Below are 19556 nucleotides of genomic sequence, written 5' to 3'. Positions count from 1 at the left end.
TCTTTTGCCTGAGTCATCCCTGCCCAACACCTTAAGGACAGGCAGGGGTTTGCTATTTTATTACTACATTTTTACACAGACAGCATTCACTGAGTGTACAGGCTGGCAGCAAAGACGATGTCCCTCCGTAGCAGGGTAGCTGCCGTCTCCATCTTGGCACCTAGCACAGGCTCACCTACCAGGCGGGCTGCCCCCCTCAGCGAGCGACACATCTCAGCCAGGCGCTGGATGCAGCGGACCACCAGGCCCTCAGGGGTCCCTGACAGCCCCGCCAACTCGGAAAAGGGCTGTGGGGGAAGCAAGAATGTGGTAGATAGACCTGGGCAGCCTCTCCCCAACCAGCCACCCACAAAACCCCAGTCACTCACCATGCCACGGGCCCACTCGTACACAACCTCAACCAGCCCAAAATTCAGCTCCCCGACAAATTCCTCCACTGTCTGGTTCAGGCCACAGGCCACCTGGACCTCACCGATCCGCCTGGCCACAGCCCGGACACGTTCCACTCCCTGCAGATGTCAGAATAAGAGGCTCAGGCCCTGCCTTCCTTCTCCAGGAGCAGGGTAGCCCAGATAAGGAAGAAGGCATTCCAGCTCTTAGGGGCACTTCACAGGGCTAGAGGGGGGTCACTTGGAGAACTTGTGGGGGTGGGGCTCAGGAATGCCACAGCCAAAGGAGAGGAAGTGGGGTGGGTGTCCCATACCTGTTTGAGGGTACTTGGGAGCTGCTCCCCAGGGTCCCCAGGGCTCTGGCAGACCAGGCCGGAGAGTAGGGCTGCAATCTCCTCTGGCCGCAGGGCACTCAGAGCATTGTCAAACATGAGCTCAGTGAGGAGCAGCTCATGGCTGCTCATGGCGCAAGCCACCCTCCCTGCCAGCTTCACGGTGCCCGCCTCATCTACGTAACCCAGGGTTCGGAGCACCTGAAGAAAGACGGTGGGTGTTGGGAGCCTGCTATCTTCTCCCTCGCTAGCCAACCCCCCTCCCGCCCCCAGTACCCCTCCCACCTCTACTCGCTGATGATATTCTGGGAGCAGCAGCAGTGATTGATCTGACAGCAGGAAGCGCAGGCGCTCCATCTCCTTCTGTATCTGCATTCGCTCTCGCAGCTTCACGTACTGCAGACAGCCACCAGCAGAAGCACGTAAGCCTTCCTCATGCCGCAAGGTGAGGTGGCATGGAGGACAAGGGCAGAGATGGGGCTGGCCGGTCTACAGGGGACCAGAAGGGAACCACAGCCCCCACTTCTCAACTTGGGAGCTGGCATTCAGGACCTACCTGGGCAGAGAAACGGGGGCTGTGCACACACTGAGCCCCCCAGATCAGCTCCTCCAGCTTCCGGGCCCGGAGCCCCCCCTCTACCACAGACACATCCTTGAGCTGCAGGTCATTGACAGGGTCAAGGGTCGGGGGTCCTGCTGGGTAGGCCTGAGCCAGACGCAGCAGTTCCTGGACAGCAGTGGTCACGGCTGCAATGGGAGGATCCTTCCTGAGGAAGGAGCAAAGTCTTGAGACCTAGGGCAGAGTCTTTTCTTCCACAGAAGCCCCTGACGCCCCAACCACACCTCCCCATACCCTGTTACATAGTCCCTCCCAAGAAAAAAAGATCTCTCCAGAATCTCTGACTTGAATTTTGGTTGCTGCCTCTTGCTGAAGTCCTCCAAGATCTTCTCCCCATTCACTCGGAGCACCTTGGTGGTGATAGTGGCTACATCTCCGGGCTGGAGCTTGGCCACTGTGTGGTCACAGGGCCCTGTGCAAAGGGGAGAGCAGAGTCAAACAAGACCCTGGACCCAGGCATCCTTTCCACACTGCTGTCAGGAACTTGGACATCTGCCCCATGCTCACCTTCAGGCAGGAACAGCTTGAATCCCACAAGGTCATCCGGGTATGGCACATCAGGGGTGGCTGGCGCCCTCTCCTGTGGGTCCTCAGACACCGGTTTATCACACAGGACCAGGGTTGTAAATACCCTGCTGGCAGAATTCGAGGAGACCTAGGGCAGGTGGGGAGGCCAGGCCAGGGCAATGTGAGGAGTAGACATCAAAGATGGAGAGCAGGTCCCCACCCTCAGGCAGGGACACAGAGCAACTGCAAAGCCCACCAGGATGGACTGGTAACCAAGCCCATCAGAACAGTCTTCAGGAAAGGACAAGGAGGTAGGCACAAAGTGGTAGCAACAGGAAAGGAGAGCAACAGGGGATGTGAGTGTACCATTGTGACTATAACCACCACAGCCAACTGGGGAAGATGGAGATAGGGTCTCCCCCCACTCCCTCCTTTCTCCCTCCTTCCCTCTGGGGTCCAAGTTTCCACTGCCCTCACCTGCAGGATCACACCCAATGTGTTGTGATACTCCTGATTCTTCACAACCACCACCCTTCCCGCTGAGAGAGACTTGAGCCCATTCACAGACTCCATGATGCGTCGCTAAAGAGTAGAGAGCGGAGGAGGCATCATACGGACATCACAGGGACTAGGCCGGGCCTAGGTTCAGGAGCACCCAGAGTGTCTCATTCTCTCCTCCCTCCATCATGCCTCCAACACCCACTCACCTGGATCAAGCTCCGGGTCTCTGTCAGTTCCTCCCCCCAGCCATAATACTCAGACAGGTCAACCAGTTGGCCAGTCGTGTCAGGTTCCTCCAAGGCCCCTAGTCTCTTGGTCAGTTCATCTAGAGCCTGTTCATGGGCCTGGGTGGAAGTGGGGGGAAGTGTGAAAGGACAGTCCCCAGGCCTAGTGTGCCACCCTCCCTGCCTGCACCCCCAGTCTCTAGGTGCCTGCCCCTTCCCAGCCTGGCTTCCCTCGTCCCAACAGCCTGCCCAGTATACTGGTCATCCCAATCTCCTCACCTTGCTGTCCTTGCGGGATGGAAACTCGGAAAAGCTTCTCTTCATCATGTCTTCCACCCTGAGGGCGTCCACCCGCAGCAGGTTCAGGATCATGGTGTACGTGAGTCGGAACTGGGACTGCAACTGTGATGGCTTCCCCTGGGTCAAGTCAGAGAAGTCAGTGAGACTGGAGGGGGGGGGGGGGGGAGGCCCCCAGCCAGCCCTCTGGGGACCAGCTCTAGTCCCAGCAGATCCAGTCCCTGCCCTGCAACCATGAAACCCTAGACAAATTGCTTCCTCACCACCTCTGCAAAATAAAGGAACAAAACTTGATAGGCCCTCAAAGGCTCTACCTAGCTCTGTCTTCACAGTGACAAAAGACTAAAGGAGGTAAGATTCAGTCTAAACCTCAGATTTGCTCACTCTGACCTTGGTTTCTCCCAGGCAAAAGAAAAAAATGGCTGACCCTTGAACACCATGTGTTTGAACTTTGTGGGTCTACTTACACACGGATTTTGTTTCAATAAATGCCATACAGTCCTGCATTTTCTCTCATAATTTCCTTTATAACATTTTCTTATCCCCAGATTTATTTCAAGAATAAAACAGAGAATACATATATAACACACAAGTAGGTATTAATCATGTGTTATTGGTAAGGCTTCTGGCCAACAGTATAGGCTATTAAGTTTTTCAGGGGTCAAAAGTTATATGTGGATATATGACTGTGCAGGAGGTAGGCGCCCCTAACACTACACTGTTCAGGGATCAACTGTGGAAAGCAAGGAGGGGGAAGAGGGCTGGAAGAGAGAATCCAGCAGGTCCCCAGAGCTGGTGATGTCCCAGCTCAGCCTCATGCCACCACCTTGGCCGGCTCACCATCATCATGCGGTGCAGGTCTGCCATCTCAGGCACACGGCCCTTGCAGAGCAGGATGACAGTGCCTGTGGGATCCAGGCCCCTCCGGCCTGCACGGCCTGCCATCTGCACATACTCTCCAGGGAGCAGATCCCGGAAGGTAGACCCGTCGTGCTTCCGCATGGAGTCAAACACCACCGTTCGGGCAGGCATATTTACACCCATGGCAAAGGTCTCTGTGGCAAATAAGACCTGGGATGGGGGAAGAGAGGTTCAGCAAAGGGGCTGCACACAGATGCCCAGCCCTGGGCATGGGACCACCAGGTGTGGTCCCAGACGGTTAACTTGCAGGATCTCATTTAACTCTCATGGCAGGGATCCCTGGGTGGCGCAGCGGTTTGGCGCCTGCCTTTGGCCCAGGGCGCGATCCTGGAGACCCGGGATCGAGTCCCACGTCGGGCTCCCGGTGCATGGAGCCTGCTTCTCCCTCTGCCTATGTCTCTGCCTCTCTCTCTCTCTCTCTCTCTCTCTGTGACTATCATAAATAAATTAAAAAATTTAAAAAAAATAAATAACTCTCATGGCAAATCTAGAGTGCAAGTGCTGTCATTTTCCTTATTTTATCTATTCATCTACTTCTTTTGTGTAACCCCCATATCTCACTCCTATGTCCCCACCATTAATCATCCCAATATATTTAGAGTATCTTTTTGTGTCAATATATTTTCACAGATTATCTTTTGAGTGCATGAATTTACAATCCACGTCCAAGGCAGTTAGTTACGCCCTGATTCAAAAAGACATGATAGGGGATCCCTGGGTGGCTCAGTGGTTTAGCGCCTGCCTTCGGCCCAGAGCGTGATCCTGGAGTCCCTGGATCGAGTCCCATATCAGGCTCCCTGCATAGAGCCTGCTTCTCCCTCTGCCTATGTCTCTGCTTCTCTCTCTCTCTATCTCTCATGAATAAATAAATAAAATCTTTAAAAAAAAAAAAAAAAAGACATGATAGGGAGCTTGAGTGGCTCAGTTGGTTAAGTGTCCAACTCAGTTTTGGCTCAGGTCACAATCTCAGAGTTATGAGATTGAGCCCTGTGTCAGCCCCACATCAGGCTCTGCACTGGGCATGGAGCCTGCTTAAGAGTCTCTTTCTCGGGACTGTCTGGGTGGCTCAGTTAGCTAAGGGTCTGCCTTTGGCTCAGATCATGATCCCAGGGTCCTGGGATGAAGCCCTGCATCAGGCTCCCTGCTCAGCACCCTTTGCCCCTCCACCCGCTATGCTTTCCCACTCTCTGTCCAATAAATAAAATCTTAAAAAAACAAAAAGACTCTCTTTCCCCCTCTGCCCCTCCCCACTGACTCAAAAAAAAAAAAGAAAAGAAAAAAGTATGCCCCCTATGTTTATTGCAGCAATGTTTATAATAGCTAAGATATGGATGCAACCCAAGTGTCTATCAACACATGAATAAAGAAGATGTGGTATGTGCGTTGGAATATTACATAACCATAACAACAGATGAGGTCTTGCCATCTGTAATAACAGGGATGGTTTGTATGCTAAATGAATGTATGCTAAGTGAAATAAGTCAGACCAAGAAAAACAAACACCATATGATTCACTCATATGTGGAATCTAAAGAACAAAACGAATAAAGAAACACACAAAGAGCAGACTCAGACCTATAAATACAGAGAATAAAGTGCTGGTTGCCAGAGGGAAGGGGTTAGGTGATGGGTGCACTGGGGGAAGGGGACGGGGAGATCCAGGCTTCTAGGAACGGAATAAGTCACAGGCATAAAAGGAATACTGTTGGGCAGCCCGGGTGGCTCAGCAGTGTAGCACAGCCTTCAGCCCAGGGCCTGATCCTGGAGACCGGGGATCAAGTCCCACGTCAGGCTCCCTGCAGGAAGCCTGCTTCTCCCTCTGCCTGTGTCTCTGCCCACCCACCCCCAACTCTGTCTCTCATGAATAAATAAAAATCTAAAAAAAAAAAAAAAAAAGGAATACCGTCAATGACACGATAATAGCGATGTTATGGTAACAGGTAGTGTTACACTCGTAGTGAGCACAGCATACCAAATAAACGTTATGTCTATTATACAAACAGAAACCAAATGTTGTATACCCAAAACCAGTGAAAAACATTGTGTGTCAACGATACTCAAATAATAATAATAAATAAAATAAAAGCAATGACACATCTCGTGTTCTTTTCCACCAGTGTTTTCAACACCCATGAGCCTTCCTATGGTTACACCTAATTCATTGCTTCCCACTGCTGCAGAGCACTGTGGGGCATATCCTGGGCAATTACCTCCTCACTTTCCCAGTGAGAGCACCTTGGTGTCACCAGCACCCTACCAAAAAATTAGAGCCAACAAAGGAAGAGTGGACATTTTCACTCATAGACCAGGAAACTTGTTTCTACTACATATCCAGAAATGGAATTTAGGATCAAAGGTATATTGGACCTATTATTTTTTTTTACCTCAAAATGCCAGGGTCCACTCCAGACTGGCTATACACCTTTATCAGGGTTCCTATAATCCTATAGTCTCTGATGTCTTTGGCAACACTTGGCATTGGCTGGTTTCCTAAATTTTATCAGCCTAGTAGCTGTAAAGTCATTTCTCTTTGAATATTTTAAATTCTCATTTTTCTGATGACTAATAACTTTTCAGACACTTGCTAATTTGAGGGGTTTCTCTTCTGAATACTGCCTGTGCTGATCTGGCACATCCCCATTTTAAGATGGGAAAGCTAAAGTTCAGGAAAGTTAAGGAGTTTGCCTGAGGTCACATGGTGAGTAAGTAGTGCAGCCAGGATTCACATGCAGGCAATCTGGACCAAAGCCCGAGTTCTTAGCCACTGTGCTGTCTTGTCTAAAGACCTGCCCCTCCACCCTCTGGGCAGCCCCAAAGAGAGCAACAAGTGCTCCAAAGAGTTCCTCTTCTACTAGTGTGGATACCTTGACCAGGCCTCGACTGAAGAGCATCTCCACGATCTCTTTAAGAATAGGCAGGATGCCGCTGTGGTGCACACCCAGGCCACGGTGCAAAAGCTCGGACATGTGTAGGACCTGCAAGGAGCCAAGACCCAGGGTCAGGAATAAGGTGGTGGAGAATTCTCTCCCCATCAGTCCCCAAGACCCCCATCCACACCTGGGGCAGCTGGCGGTCAGAGCCCCGGAGGCGAGCAAGGCAGCGTTGCAGGAAGAGGTGAATCTCACTCTTCTCTGAGCTCGTGGTGAGATCAAGAGAGGTGAGGCCCGACGCTTGCTCATCACAGCGACCCCGGGAGAAGGTGAACACCACTACGGGCAGCTGTGCGCGGGTGCGAAGGGAGGCCAGAAGGGATAGGTACACTCCTCGGTCCTGGGGAAGAGGGCACGAAGGGGGAAGTGGTGAGTTCCTGAACCAGTCAGGGCCAAAGTGAGGGGAGGTAAAGCAGTGTCAAGTCGGACAGTGCTCAAAGCTCAAGTCCAAACCCCTGGGGAACGAGGGAAGAATGGATAGAGTTGAAACACATGGTAGCAGGTACAAAGCCTGCCAGTTCTCACCTGTGCAGGTCCCCCCTGATGTGTGGGCTGTTTGGCCCCAAAGGTCTGGGCATGTTTGCTCATCCGCTCCTTCTTGGCCTCCACAGCTGCATAGTACCTGAAGCATAGCGGGGGTCAGTGATCACAGCCACACCCAGTGGACCCAGCCCTGACTCTGCCCCATCTCCAGCTTACCCCTTTGTGTGGAAGGCCCCTCGAGAGTCCAGCAACAGAAAGAGCTCCCCCTGGGTCTTGGGGCTGTTCCCCGTGAAAAGATAATGCTCCAAGGGAACGGGGCGGGCAACAGTGCTGATCACATAGATCTGGCGACGTTTCAGCCGCCTGTGTGGGGAGAAGGCAGCAGGTCAGGGGCAACAGTGTAGGAAGGACCCCACATCCCTGCCGCCTTCCCCGTCTGGCTTCACCCAGACTTTTCTGGGAGCCAGACTGGAAGACTGTTCCATCATCTCTTCTCCCAACACAAAATGACCTGGACCCAAGTGGGGTCGGGCAGCCGCTGAGTCAGACATATACTCCAGCCCCACCACTTCCTCCTCTCTATTCCACAGACCTGACCACTCTCCTTGCTGTGGTAGTCTTCACCCCCACTCCCAACCAAGGAGTGCCGCAGCCCCATTCACCCATGTGTCCCAGGGCACGCATCTCACCCGATCCAGTCAGCAAACTCGAGGGCGTTGGGGACGGTAGCACTCAGTAGGATGATGGAGACATGGTCGGGGAGCATGATGAGCACCTCCTCCCACACAACCCCACGCTGGGCACAGAGAGAGAAGACCAGTCACCAGCAGCTCAGAGGGGGCTGCTCTTCTGCCCCTAGGGAAGCGCACAGGGTTCCATTTGGGGGCAAAGAAGGCAGTAAGGTCCCCAAGGGTGTGTGGACTAGGGATATGTGATCCAGGCCCACAGGAGAGGACTACTGGAGTCTGGGGCTCCCGTGCCTCTCACCTCAGCATCATTGATGTAGTGAACCTCATCAAAGATGACCCACTCCAGGTCCCGGATGACATCTGAGCCGCTGTACAGCATGGAACTGGGGAGAAGAGGCCAGAAGCTGACTCCCCAGTGGCTCCTGACTCCACCCTGTTCTCAGTCAACATGCTGTCCAGAGCAGCCTCACGTTCCTGACCAAAAATCCACCCGTGTTGAGTGCCTATCTCTCACCGAAGGATCTCTGTTGTCATAATGAGACAGGAGGCCTCTGGGTGCAGCTGTACATCCCCAGTGAGCAATCCCACATCCCCAAATGTGTTTCGAAAGTCTCGGAACTTCTGGTTGCTCAGGGCCTTGATGGGTGATGTGTAGATGGTCCTGGGAAGAGGGCATGAAGTCAGCTGGTCAGTTCTCCCAGAGCCTCCTGGGCAACATCGCCTCTTCTACCCTGAGCCCTCTCAGAGGCATGCCAGAGCTCAGGTGGCCCCCCTCCCTCCCAAACTGCCCTCACAGTCTCCTTCATGACACAATCCCACAGAAACTCTAACCCAAGGGGCGCCTGGGTGGCTCAGTGGTTGAGCGTCTCTGCCTTCGGCTCAGGGCGTGACCCCAGGATCCAGGATCGAGTCTCGCATCAGGCTCCTTGTGGGGAGCCTGCTTCTCCCGCTGCCTATATATCTGCCTCTGTGTGTGTGTGTCTCTCAAGAATAAATAAATAAAGTCTTTAAAAAAAGAAAACAAGAAAAAAAAAAAAAAAACTCAGTTTGAAAAAAAAAAAGAAAGAAAACTCAGTTTAAATAAAAAAAAGAAAAGAAATTCTAGCCCAATCCCCTCCAAAGCTAATGCAGGTCTTCTTCTAACCACTATCCCTGCCACACCTGCCCACTTCACTTCTGGCCCTATCTCAGTTTCTCCCCAGACCTCTCATCTGAAGGACCGGTAAGAGGTGGGGAAGAGATGACACTCAGAAAGGGTGCAGGAGGACCCAGGACCAGCTGGTGAAGGCAGAGGGGACCTGTACCGCGTCATGTGTTTCTGCGCAAGGGCAATGGCATATTCGGCCACAACTGTCTTCCCCGCAGATGTGTGAGCTGCGACAAAGACGGAGTCGTGCCGCTCCAAGTGCAGAATGGCTTGTTTCTGGAACACATCCGGCTCAAACGACCACTGTGGGAGAGAGAAATAGATAGTGGACGGAGGGAAAAAGAGCACTCCTGCCTCCAGCTCTTGGGGCATGCAAGGTGGCTGTGGGATACCAGAGCAAGGCCAGGCCAAGCTGAGGTCCAAGATTGACCTAGAAGGCATCTGGCCTGGGTGGGGAAAGGAGATGAAGAGAACAGCGGAGAGGAGACAGGGGAACATGTGAGGACTGGGCCACCCTACCTGGAAGGCTGGCTGGGGAATGAGGCGGTAGAAATCACCAACAGGGGAGGTGACATCCACAGGAATCGCCCACTGCTCCTGAGGCACAGGTTTGGGGGGCTCTGGAGGAGATATAGCTGTGGATGTTTCCTGCAAAAGCCAGGGGCAGGGATGACAGAAATACAGTCAGAGAGCTATTCATTACTACCCCTCCCAAAAGATACTCCAGTCTTCCTCTTAGACCCAACCAAGCCAGCCACCCCATCCCACCCTAGCACCTCAGTAAGGCCCCTTCTTTCTCTGCCCAGAACCACCAACCTTCAACACTAGGTCTTCCAAGCTGCTTGCTCGGGCCAGGGAAGCACTGCAGGGGGTGGCTGAAACAGTGTCCCCTCTGGGAATTCCTGGCTGTCCCACTGCCTCAGTCTCATCCTCATCACCCCCACCCAAATCCAGAGGTTCCAGCAAATGACTGAGGCTGAGCAAGCCAGGAGCTGGAGTTGAGTGATCTGAGGAACAAGGTAAAAAGGGATACCTGGTGATGTCTACCTTTGTTCTACAGAAGAAGAACACCACTTCTGCACCCCATCCCAAAACTAAAACTCACCCTTTGGTGCAAAGTCCACACCTTTCTTGAAGCCAGGTGGAACCGTAAGAAGATCTAAAGGAAAGAACAGAGACACAGAATCAGCACTATGACACAGTGTCACACAAGTCATATGTTACCCAAACCTACAAGATGCCCTTCACAGCACAGATGTTGCAAATGGGGCTACTTACAGTTGCAAGCAGTCTGCACAACTTTCTAGCAGGTGACAGTAAAAACTGTAATGACAAGGATGCCTTTTCCTAATTTTCTCAAAGACACAGAAGGGCTAAGCAGCAGCCCAACGATGGGCCTGGGCTCCCTCTTCCTCGGGGTCCAGACTCACAGCCCTGCTCCCAAGGGTCCATCCTGGCGCCACCTCACCTTGCTCAAAGTCTATCTCCTCCTCAGCCTCCTCCCGAGTACTCAGATCTGTTATGGTGGGCTCATCCATTCCACCTGGGGAGAAGATAGACAAATAGGATTCGTGGGGTGCGGTGATACGGGATAGGGGGAACCCTTTCCAGGAGACTGAGGGCACCTTCTCCTACCATCCCATTCCCACAAGTCACCTGGCCAGAAAGGGTACTGTGTTGGATTCCCCCAAAGGGACTGGGAGATAGGCCCTGGGGGCCGGCGAAGAGACAAGGAGGTTGTAGCTGATAGGTTTGTATTCTCCAGCAGGACCTGAGGCAAAGGACCACAATCCCAGTGAGGCTGTGCTTGCCTTTGACCCTTTCCCGACCCTGCTTCCTGTGGCCCCTGACCTCTGACCTCTTTGTAGCCCAGTATCTGGCCTGTGTTTGGGTGTCTTTGGGCCTGAAGGTCAGAGGGCACTGGGGCCCCCAGTGTGGCCAGGAGAGACCAAGGATCCATCTTCCTCTGCCATTTTCTGCAGAAAAGGAAAACAGCTTTCAGGTCTGCTTTCTCTCCTGTCTCAGTTTCCTTCAGGGGCCTCTCTCACCAGTCTAGACCCCTCACCGGACGGAGTGCTCCACACCATGTAGAGGCAACCAGGCTGGAGATGACAAAAACAACTGCTCTGCTTCCTGCTGCAGATCTGGCGCACAGGGCGGGAGGCCATGGGGAAGCTGGTGAAGGACAAGATGAGAGGCATTAGGTATGGAAAAAGCAAAAAAGAAAATGATAGGATTTGTGTTAAATGAGAAATGGTAGACTTTCCAGACCGACTAGGAGAGTCAGGCAGAAGCAATATTTTCCAAACTGTCCCGTTTTACAGGGCAAAGTACCCGCTACTGGTTTACCTGAAGCAATGATCACTAATAAGTCACGATACAATACTTTCGCCATCTCTGTGATTGGGTTTAGAAATTTGTATTTTTAAAAATCCCACACACACATACACTAATTACAAGGCACACTTAAGTTTGAGAAACACCAGTTTTAGGAAAAGGGGGGAGTCAGGGCCTTGTTGAAGGCTGGCCATCAATGCCCTGGTGCTTGGAGACAGGTGACTCCAAAGGGGAAAACCGCATCTGAAAGAGCAGCTCTCAGAGCCAAGGTATGTGGAGCATTCCCTTCTCTGTCTTCACAAGATGTTGTCCACCGGGCTGGGGTCTGTCCAGCACAAGGCAGGCCCAGATGACAGGGCTCCAGGGAGAAGGATGAGCTTGTGCTAGGGTGCAACACTAAGGAGGGTCAATGTCAGGGTCTACAGGCACTCACGGTGCTCTCTGGAGCCCCAGGCACATTCAGAAGCTCCCAGCGCCCTGTGCATCCCAGCTCCACCGGCCGAAGGGGTAGATCCAGGGGATCTGGAGGAGGGAGCGCTACGGGAGGAAGGTCAGAGGTCAGAGGCCAAGGGCCACCCCTCCGACTACTCCTTCGTCTCACCCTCTCCCTCTCACCGAGTCGCTCGGTGTCCATCATCTCGGAGGCACGGCAGCAGGCAGACCGGAAGCGCAGCGAGGAGCCGAGGAGCGGGCCCCGCCCCGGAACGGGCGGAAGTGGAGGCGACTTCCGTCACACACCCCTGCCGGGAGCGGCGTTGAGCGCCAAGGAGAAGCTCGCTGGAGCCGGGCGACTGCCGGGCGGAAGTGTGTAGCCTCGGGCCGCCTTGGTTACCGCGTTCCCCGCCCCTCGTACGTCATCGCTGTGAGCCCGCTCGCCGCCGCCAGCGCGGGCGCCGCCCGAGACCGTGGGCCCCGGGTTACCGCCCCCTCAGGTAAGGTCTTCTTCTCACGCTTCGCCCCTTTTTTCCGAGCTCTTCTGTCTTCTTCCCCTCTCCGTTGCTGTGAGAGCGCTGCGCGGCTTCCACTGCCTCCTGTGCCGTTTGGACCGTGCGGCTGCCGTACCCCCAGCAGGGGTAGGGGGTGTCTGGTGCCATCGTCTTGGCGACGGAAGGGGTGCTTCCTCCTGCCTGGGCCACTTGGTTCCTCAGAGCGCTGGTGGCCGTGATTGCCGGAGAGGAGAGGGAGTGCTGGTTGGTCCGCACGAGCGGGGGTTTGGACGGCAGCCTCGTTGAAGCAAGGGGTAGGGAGAGGCAAAAGACAGGAGTAGGTAGGCCTGGAGGGGCGCGGGGCAGGGGGATCCCGTGTGAACCCTGGGCGGTGACAGTGGAAAGATGTCTTGGGCCCTGCCCCTGAACCAGGAGCCACCATGTTGGTGATACCCCCCGGACTGAGCGAGGAGGAGGAGGCTCTGCAGAAGAAATTCAACAAACTCAAGAAAAAGGTGAGGGAGTGTGTCGGGGCGTGGCCCAACCTTTCACAGACTCTACACTGTTGAGAACACCTGGGGTGAGTGTGAGGGGATGGGGGGGTTCTTCTAGCTCATACCTGGAGATGTAGCTCCTCTTAGCGTGGCCTCATAGAGCTGGGCTTCTCCCAAGTCTCGGTGTGCACCTTCTCTTCTGTGCATCCTGCTGTGGAGCAGTCTCCTTTTTCGTGGCTTTTTGCACCACCAAGGATGTAACCTCCTACTTTGTTTTTTCAGTTCTATCCAGGCTGTTACCGATCGCCCTCAGATACCCAGGGTTGCAGCTGTCACCTTCCTATCTATTCTAATTTAGTTCCTTTTCTTGACCTTCCAAATAGGGGTGACCACAGCCAATTCTTCCAGGTGTTTGGAATCAAAATCTCATCTCTGACTTCTCTACTTTGCAAAGCTAAACATTTGCCAAGTCTTGATTCTTCCTTTGAAGCAACTTCTTCTGTTTGCTTTTTTCTGTGTATTTCATAGATCAAGTTTTTGTTGTTCATGTAGACACTTGTAATGGTTTCTCGAGAAGTTTCTCAATTTTTTTTTTGGACAGGCTTCCTTCACTCTTATTTTTTTTTTTTTTTTTTTTTTTGAGCACCCAGTTTTCTTTTTTTTTTTTTTTTTATTGGTGTTCAATTTACTAACATACAGAATAACACCCAGTGCCCGTCACCCATTCACTCCCACCCCCCGCCCTCCTCCCCTTCTACCACCCCTAGTTCGTTTCCCAGAGTTAGCAGTCTTTACGTTCTGTCTCCCTTTCTGATATTTCCCACCCATTTCTTCTCCCTTCCCTTATTTTCCCTTTCACTATTATTTATATTCCCCAAATGAATGAGAACATATAATGTTTGTCCTTCTCCGACTGACTTACTTCACTCAGCATAATACCCTCCAGTTCCATCCACGTTGAAGCAAATGGTGGGTATTTGTCATTTCTAATAGCTGAGTAATATTCCATTGTATACATAAACCACATCTTCTTTATCCATTCATCTTTCAATGGACACTGAGGCTCCTTCCACAGTTTGGCTATAGTGGCCATTGCTGCTAGAAACATCGGGGTGCAGGTGTCCCGGCGTTTCATTGCATTTGTATCTTTGGGGTAAATCCCCAACAGTGCAATTGCTGGGTCGTAGGGCAGGTATATTTTTAACTGTTTGAGGAACCTCCACACAGTTTTCCAGAGTGGCTGCACCAGTTCACATTCCCACCAACAGTGTAAGAGGGTTCCCTTTTCTCCGCATCCTCTCCAACATTTGTGGTTTCCTGCCTTGTTAATTTTCCCCATTCTCACTGGTGTGAGGTGGTATCTCATTGTAGTTTTGATTTGTATTTCCCTGATGGCAAGTGATGCAGAGCATTTTCTCATATGCATGTTGGCCATGTCTATGTCTTCCTCTGTGAGATTTCTGTTCATGTCTTTTGCCCATTTCATGATTGGATTGTTTGTTTCTTTGGTGTTGAGTTTAATAAGTTCTTTATAGATCTTGGAAACTAGCCCTTTATCTGATATGTCATTTGCAAATAGCTTCTCCCATTCTGTAGGTTGTCTTTGAGTTTTGTTGACTGTATCCTTTGCTGTACAAAAGCTTCTTATCTTGATGAAGTCCCAATAGTTCATTTTTGCTTTTGTTTCTTTTGCCTTTGTGGATGTATCTTGCAAGAAGTTACTATGGCCGAGTTCAAAAAGGGTGTTGCCTGTGTTCTTCTCTAGGATTTTGATGGAATCTTGTCTCACATTTAGATCTTTCATCCATTTTGAGTTTATCTTTGTGTATGGTGAAAGAGAGTGGTCTAGTTTCATTCTTCTGCATGTGGATGTCTCCTTCACTCTTATTAAAATGAACCACTAAAAACACAAAACTCTTTTTTTCAAAACCCGTAAGTGGTTTCCCATTGTCTATAGAACAAAGCCTTTACCTTGGCATCCCTTTCTAGTCAAATAGAACTATTCACTAGTCCCAAGACATGCATTCCCAAAGCCACCTTATTTCTGTATCATTGCCATCCTGTTACTTTGCCTAAAATGCCCTTTCTTTCAATCTGTTTTGTGTAGATTCTATCCAGGGACCAGTTTAATACCCATTTGGCATGAGATAATATTACTTGGTCACAGTAGCAAGCAGTCTGCACCTCTTACAATCATTCTTGATAGTTACTTCTAATCATCTTGTTTCATAGACTGTAAGCTTCTTGAGGGAAGGAACTGTGTCTCGTATTTTTGCATACCTTTGTTACAAAGTCATAGTCTGTCCTTGCCAAACGTACAGGGGATGGATGGATGAAGCCCCCAAGAAAGGCATATAGGCTTATACTTAATTGCAGCTTATATCTTGGGGCTCTGGCCCATGGTTGAATTCCTTGTCTTCAAAAACCTGAGACTCTGGAAAGCCTTTGAATACTGTGGTTTGGCTAGATTAAGTATTACTGGTATTATAGATGATCCAGTGGACCGTGTGTGAGGCAGGGCTGCCTCAGTGTACCACTCCAGGAACACTATTTGCATTGTTTTCTGAGAAAGGCATCCCCTGGAGTGAGGTGCCCAGGGACCCTGGGAGAAGACCTGGCCGGGGACTGGCCCTCACCAATCCCTCTCCTCTCACTTGTTCCCAGAAAAAGGCATTGCTGGCTCTGAAGAAGCAAAGTAGTAGCAGCACAGCCAGCCAAGGCGGTGTGAAACGCTGTGAGTGACCGGGGAGACAGGGATAGACTGGAAGTGGGCACAGTGGGACTGAGCTTTCTCACAGCCTGGCCAAAATAATGCCTCCTCCCCTTACTACTCCAGCACTGTCGGAACAGCCTGTGGTGGACACAGCCACGGCAACAGAGCAGGCAAAGCAGCTAGTGAAGTCAGGAGCCATCAGTGCCATCAAGGCTGAGACCAAGAACTCAGGCTTCAAGCGTTCTCGAACCCTAGAGGGGAAGTTAAAGGTGAGCATGAGCAAAAAGATTGTTCAGGGGACCCTTGACTTCAGAGGGCATCCTTCCAAGTCAGAAGGGAGGTAGAACATAGGGGGAAAATAGCGTTTATTCAATCACGGGCAAGTTGTCCTATAGGTCTGAGCTTCAGATTTCTCATCTATAGAGTGAAGACACTGAATGACTTCTCAGTTCATTTTACATGTTTTCTGGGTCTGATCTACCACATAGTCGAGCTTCTAGATTTTGTTGTTTTGACAAGCTGAATAGATTGAAGAGGTCAGCGGATTTGAGAAGCGTTCAACAAGCTAAATATTCTTTATGTTAGATCATTTAAAAAAATACATAATCAGGGCAGCCGGGGTGGCTCAGCGGTTTAGCACCGCCTTCAGCCCAGGGCCTGATCCTGGAGACCTGGGATCGAGTCCCACATCGGGCTCCCTCCATGGAGCCTGCTTCTCCCTCTGTCTGTGTCTCTGCCTCTCTCTCTTTCTGTGTCTCTCATGAATAAATAAATAAAATCTTTAAAAAAAAAACATAATCAAATAAGAAATGCACAAGGGAATTAAAGGAGAAAAGAGAGGCCAGAGGAAACCAAGAAGAGGGTGAGGGAAGAGGAACTCCTTCTGCCCCGTGGTTAGGCCTCCTCCTGCTCTCACATTAAAGTAGATCTCTGTGACCTTCCCAGGACCCTGAGAAGGGGCCAGTTCCCACTTTCCAGCCGTTCCAAAGAAGCATATCTGCCGATGATGATCTGCAGGAGGTATGGCTCCCAGTTCTCTGTCCCTGGGGGCCCAGGGAATGAGAAAAGCAAGAAGACACATATTTGGGGCCATATGCCAGCAACTAGGACTCATCTTAACTGTCCCTGGTTTCTTTTGCAGTCGTCCAGACGCCCCCAAAGGAAATCTCTGTATGAGAGGTTAGAGAACTAGAGAGACGACTGGGTCCCAACTGGGGGAGTGGGGAAGGGGTGATTGCCTGTATCCATGGGAGGTTTGGGCTGGAGTGGAAGAAACTGGGGCTGCAGTAGGTTAAGTCTTCCCAGGGTCTAGAAGATTGAGGTAAAGGCCCCCTTGATCCTCACTGTCTGCCTTTCTCCAGTTTTGTGTCTTCCAGTGATCGGCTTCGGGAACTGGGGCCAGATGGGGAGGAGGCAGAGGGCCCAGGGGCTGGTGATGGTCCCCCTCGAAGCTTTGACTGGGGCTATGAAGAACGTGGTGGTGCCCGCTCCTCAACCTCCCCCCCACGAAGCCGCAGCCGGGACCACAGTCGTGAGCGGAACCGGGACAGAGACCGTGATCGAGAACGGGATCGAGACCGTGATCGGGACAGGGACCGCGATCGGGACAGGGACCGCGATCGGGACAGGGACCGTGATCGGGACAGGGACCGCGATCGAGAACGAGAGGGCCCTTTCCGCAGTGAGTGATCTGGGCTAGTGGGAAAAGTGAAAATGTTTAGGCAGGTCCTAGGAAAGTGGCCTCTTAAAGTAGAGGCTGAAATGGATTGCGTCTTATGACTATGACTCCTGGTCCCGTAGGGTCGGATTCATTCCCTGAACGCAGGGCCCCTCGGAAGGGTAATACTCTCTATGTGTATGGAGAGGACATGACGCCCACCCTCCTTCGTGGGGCCTTCTCTCCCTTTGGAAACATCATTGACCTCTCCATGGACCCACCCAGAAAGTAAGGATGACAGTGGGGTAAGATAATAAGTCCTGGGAGGACCTGGGTTTGAGGGAGAACACCAGCCTATCTCCAACGGCCTGTGAGCACTGGGTTTGGTTGGGTTCACAAGAGCCCATAGGCCCTCTATACTGACCCTGTTTTCTTTTCATCCCAGCTGTGCCTTCGTCACCTATGAAAAGATGGAGTCAGCAGATCAGGCCGTTGCTGAGGTTGGGACTTCCCAGATCTGTTCTCCCCATCCCTCCTGCCATCCTCATATTTTCTCTTTAAAATACTGGGAGCCAGGAGGAAATCATTTCCTCTTGACAAAGAGTCTCTTCCTGTTCACACAAGAAATGTAATCTCAGGTCCTCAGTCTGTTGCTAGGGTGGCAACTGTTGGAATTCCTCCTTTGCTTTGTCTGCAATGTTTCTCCCCATCCTTTGCCTCCTCCCCTCTTCTGCCCCAGCTCAATGGGACCCAGGTGGAGTCTGTACAGCTCAAAGTCAGCATTGCCCGCAAGCAGCCCATGCTGGACGCTGCCACTGGCAAGTCTGTCTGGGGCTCTCTCGGTAAGAATGGATTCTTCCTCCTCCATCCTGTGCCCCACAGCTCACCCTTCCTGCCTGTTCCCTGCTCGTCCCAGGATTCTGAGGAGTTGATAGAGGCCTGAATCTGTGTGGAGGCCGTGGGAATGGGAATGAGAATTATCAGGCCTTCTGTCAGTTAGAAGTGGGAGAAAACGGAGAGAAAAAGATTGAGAATAACTCCCAAAGCAGTAACTGGAATGCAGAAGAAAATAGAAGTGAGGGAGGTTGGTGAAGAAAATGGGCATCTCACGTGGCTTTATTAGGAGATGGAGTGTAGTTGGTCTTATAAACATTTGAAATTAGAGATCTGGAACTTGGGTGCGAAGTGAGGAATGAAAACATGGGTTGGAGTCCTCTGTGTTACAGAGTGGCTGCAAATTGGTAGTATCCTCAAGGGAGACTGAATTTGGGGAGGGGGCGCAGGCAGGCAGTTACCCAGGCCTGGGCTTGGGGAATATTCAAGGGGCAGCCATTAAAGCCAAAGGACACAAACTTTGGAAGCAGGGGAGTGATCAGCAGTGTCAGGGTACAGAGATCCAAGAGAATGGAGGCTGGTTTGGGGTGAGTCACTGTAGCCCCAGAATGGTAGGCATGGAATCCTTGGAGATGGGGTAAAGAGAGGGACATGTCAGTGTAGGGAGGAAAAAGAAGGGGAAAGAATAGCTTGAGGCTGGCGGAAGAATGCTTTGGGTCAGAGCTGCACCCAGAATGGTTCTCCCGTTGGGTCTAGTAGCATTTCTTAGTTTAGTCTGAATAGCCCACTATACCTGTTGGTTTTCCTGGCAAAGGGGTAAGCAGAAAGGGGTGTTGAGAGTAAGAGTGGCCCTCCATACAAAAGGAACAAGAAATGACTAGCATGTCAGCAAAGGCCTACAGAGATTTTTTAAATTTTAATACTTTAAAATGTAATGGGTTAACATCATTCATTTGTGTAAACAATAACATCTGGGGTGGTTCTAAGAACAAAATATCCCTAATGGTATCTGTGCAGGCCACAACAACAGCCTCCACTCCTAGCCACGGGGATGGGTTGGCAGCCACCCACCTAATGGGGCTAAAGGGAGCCAGGCTATCCTGGCCGCTAGAGGGCAGCATTGAAATTGGGCTTCGAGAGCCAGAGGCCGGGAGTGAGCTGGTCAGACTCTGAGCCTCTGGCCTCACTAGTGCTCAGATGCAATGCTTTAGACCTTAACCGATCCTTTCCTCCCTCCCCAGCTGTCCAGAATAGCCCTAAGGGTTGCCATCGGGACAAGAGGACCCAGATTGTCTACAGCGATGATGTCTACAAGGAAAACCTTGTGGATGGCTTCTAGGGAATGGAGCTGTATTCCGTGTGCCTCATCTGCGCCAACACTTGGTCTCAGTAAAACACTGAGGTGGAAGCTCACACATCTCCCTCAGCCTCTGGTTTTTCAGCACTTGGGATTGGGGTTGAGCCTTTAAAAACAGCTGTTAGATTTTATCTCAGTTGTAACACATGGCCAGTGCACGTTCCCCTCTTCTTTCTCCCAAAAGGATCTTGAACACAGG

The 19556-nt window shown here is 51.6% G+C and overlaps 2 protein-coding genes across 4 annotated transcripts; one reads left to right on the top strand and one right to left on the bottom strand.

Moving 5' to 3' along the window:
* Positions 1-36: 36 nt before the first annotated feature.
* SKIV2L (Ski2 like RNA helicase) lies at positions 37-12144 on the bottom strand. Its single transcript, XM_038553602.1, has 28 exons — positions 11992-12144; positions 11810-11913; positions 11105-11214; positions 10898-11015; positions 10696-10810; positions 10508-10582; positions 10145-10198; positions 9856-10046; positions 9559-9687; positions 9197-9342; positions 8407-8553; positions 8191-8275; positions 7893-7999; positions 7420-7566; positions 7246-7342; positions 6848-7060; positions 6655-6765; positions 3710-3940; positions 2852-2989; positions 2555-2692; positions 2325-2429; positions 1848-1995; positions 1626-1752; positions 1278-1488; positions 1007-1117; positions 704-922; positions 369-509; positions 37-287 (listed from the first exon to the last, which is right to left on the bottom strand). Exons 1-28 carry the CDS (start codon positions 12011-12013, stop codon positions 87-89), a joined length of 3741 nt encoding a protein of 1246 aa, XP_038409530.1. The 5' UTR covers positions 12014-12144; the 3' UTR covers positions 37-86.
* An 8-nt stretch (positions 12145-12152) lies between these two features.
* On the top strand, positions 12153-19554 carry NELFE (negative elongation factor complex member E). Of its 3 annotated transcripts, none has more exons than XM_038553610.1 (12): positions 12183-12308; positions 12525-12616; positions 12735-12817; positions 15461-15530; positions 15633-15778; positions 16455-16529; positions 16651-16688; positions 16871-17190; positions 17310-17454; positions 17612-17666; positions 17906-18008; positions 19242-19554. In XM_038553610.1, exons 3-12 carry the CDS (start codon positions 12743-12745, stop codon positions 19337-19339), a joined length of 1125 nt encoding a protein of 374 aa, XP_038409538.1. In that variant the 5' UTR covers positions 12183-12308; positions 12525-12616; positions 12735-12742; the 3' UTR covers positions 19340-19554. The 3 variants fall into 3 exon arrangements, with proteins under 3 accessions (XP_038409536.1, XP_038409538.1, XP_038409537.1); XM_038553609.1 differs by having other exon boundaries at positions 12525-12643; XM_038553608.1 differs by lacking the exon at positions 12525-12616 and having other exon boundaries at positions 12153-12308.
* The last annotated feature ends 2 nt before the right edge of the window (positions 19555-19556 follow it).

The sequence above is a fragment of the Canis lupus genome, chromosome 12 (genome assembly GCF_011100685.1).
Source record: "Canis lupus familiaris isolate Mischka breed German Shepherd chromosome 12, alternate assembly UU_Cfam_GSD_1.0, whole genome shotgun sequence".
Lineage (NCBI taxonomy): Eukaryota > Metazoa > Chordata > Mammalia > Carnivora > Canidae > Canis > Canis lupus.
The sequence above is the reverse complement of the archived record's forward strand: the minus strand, read 5'-3'. Positions and strand labels throughout refer to the sequence as shown.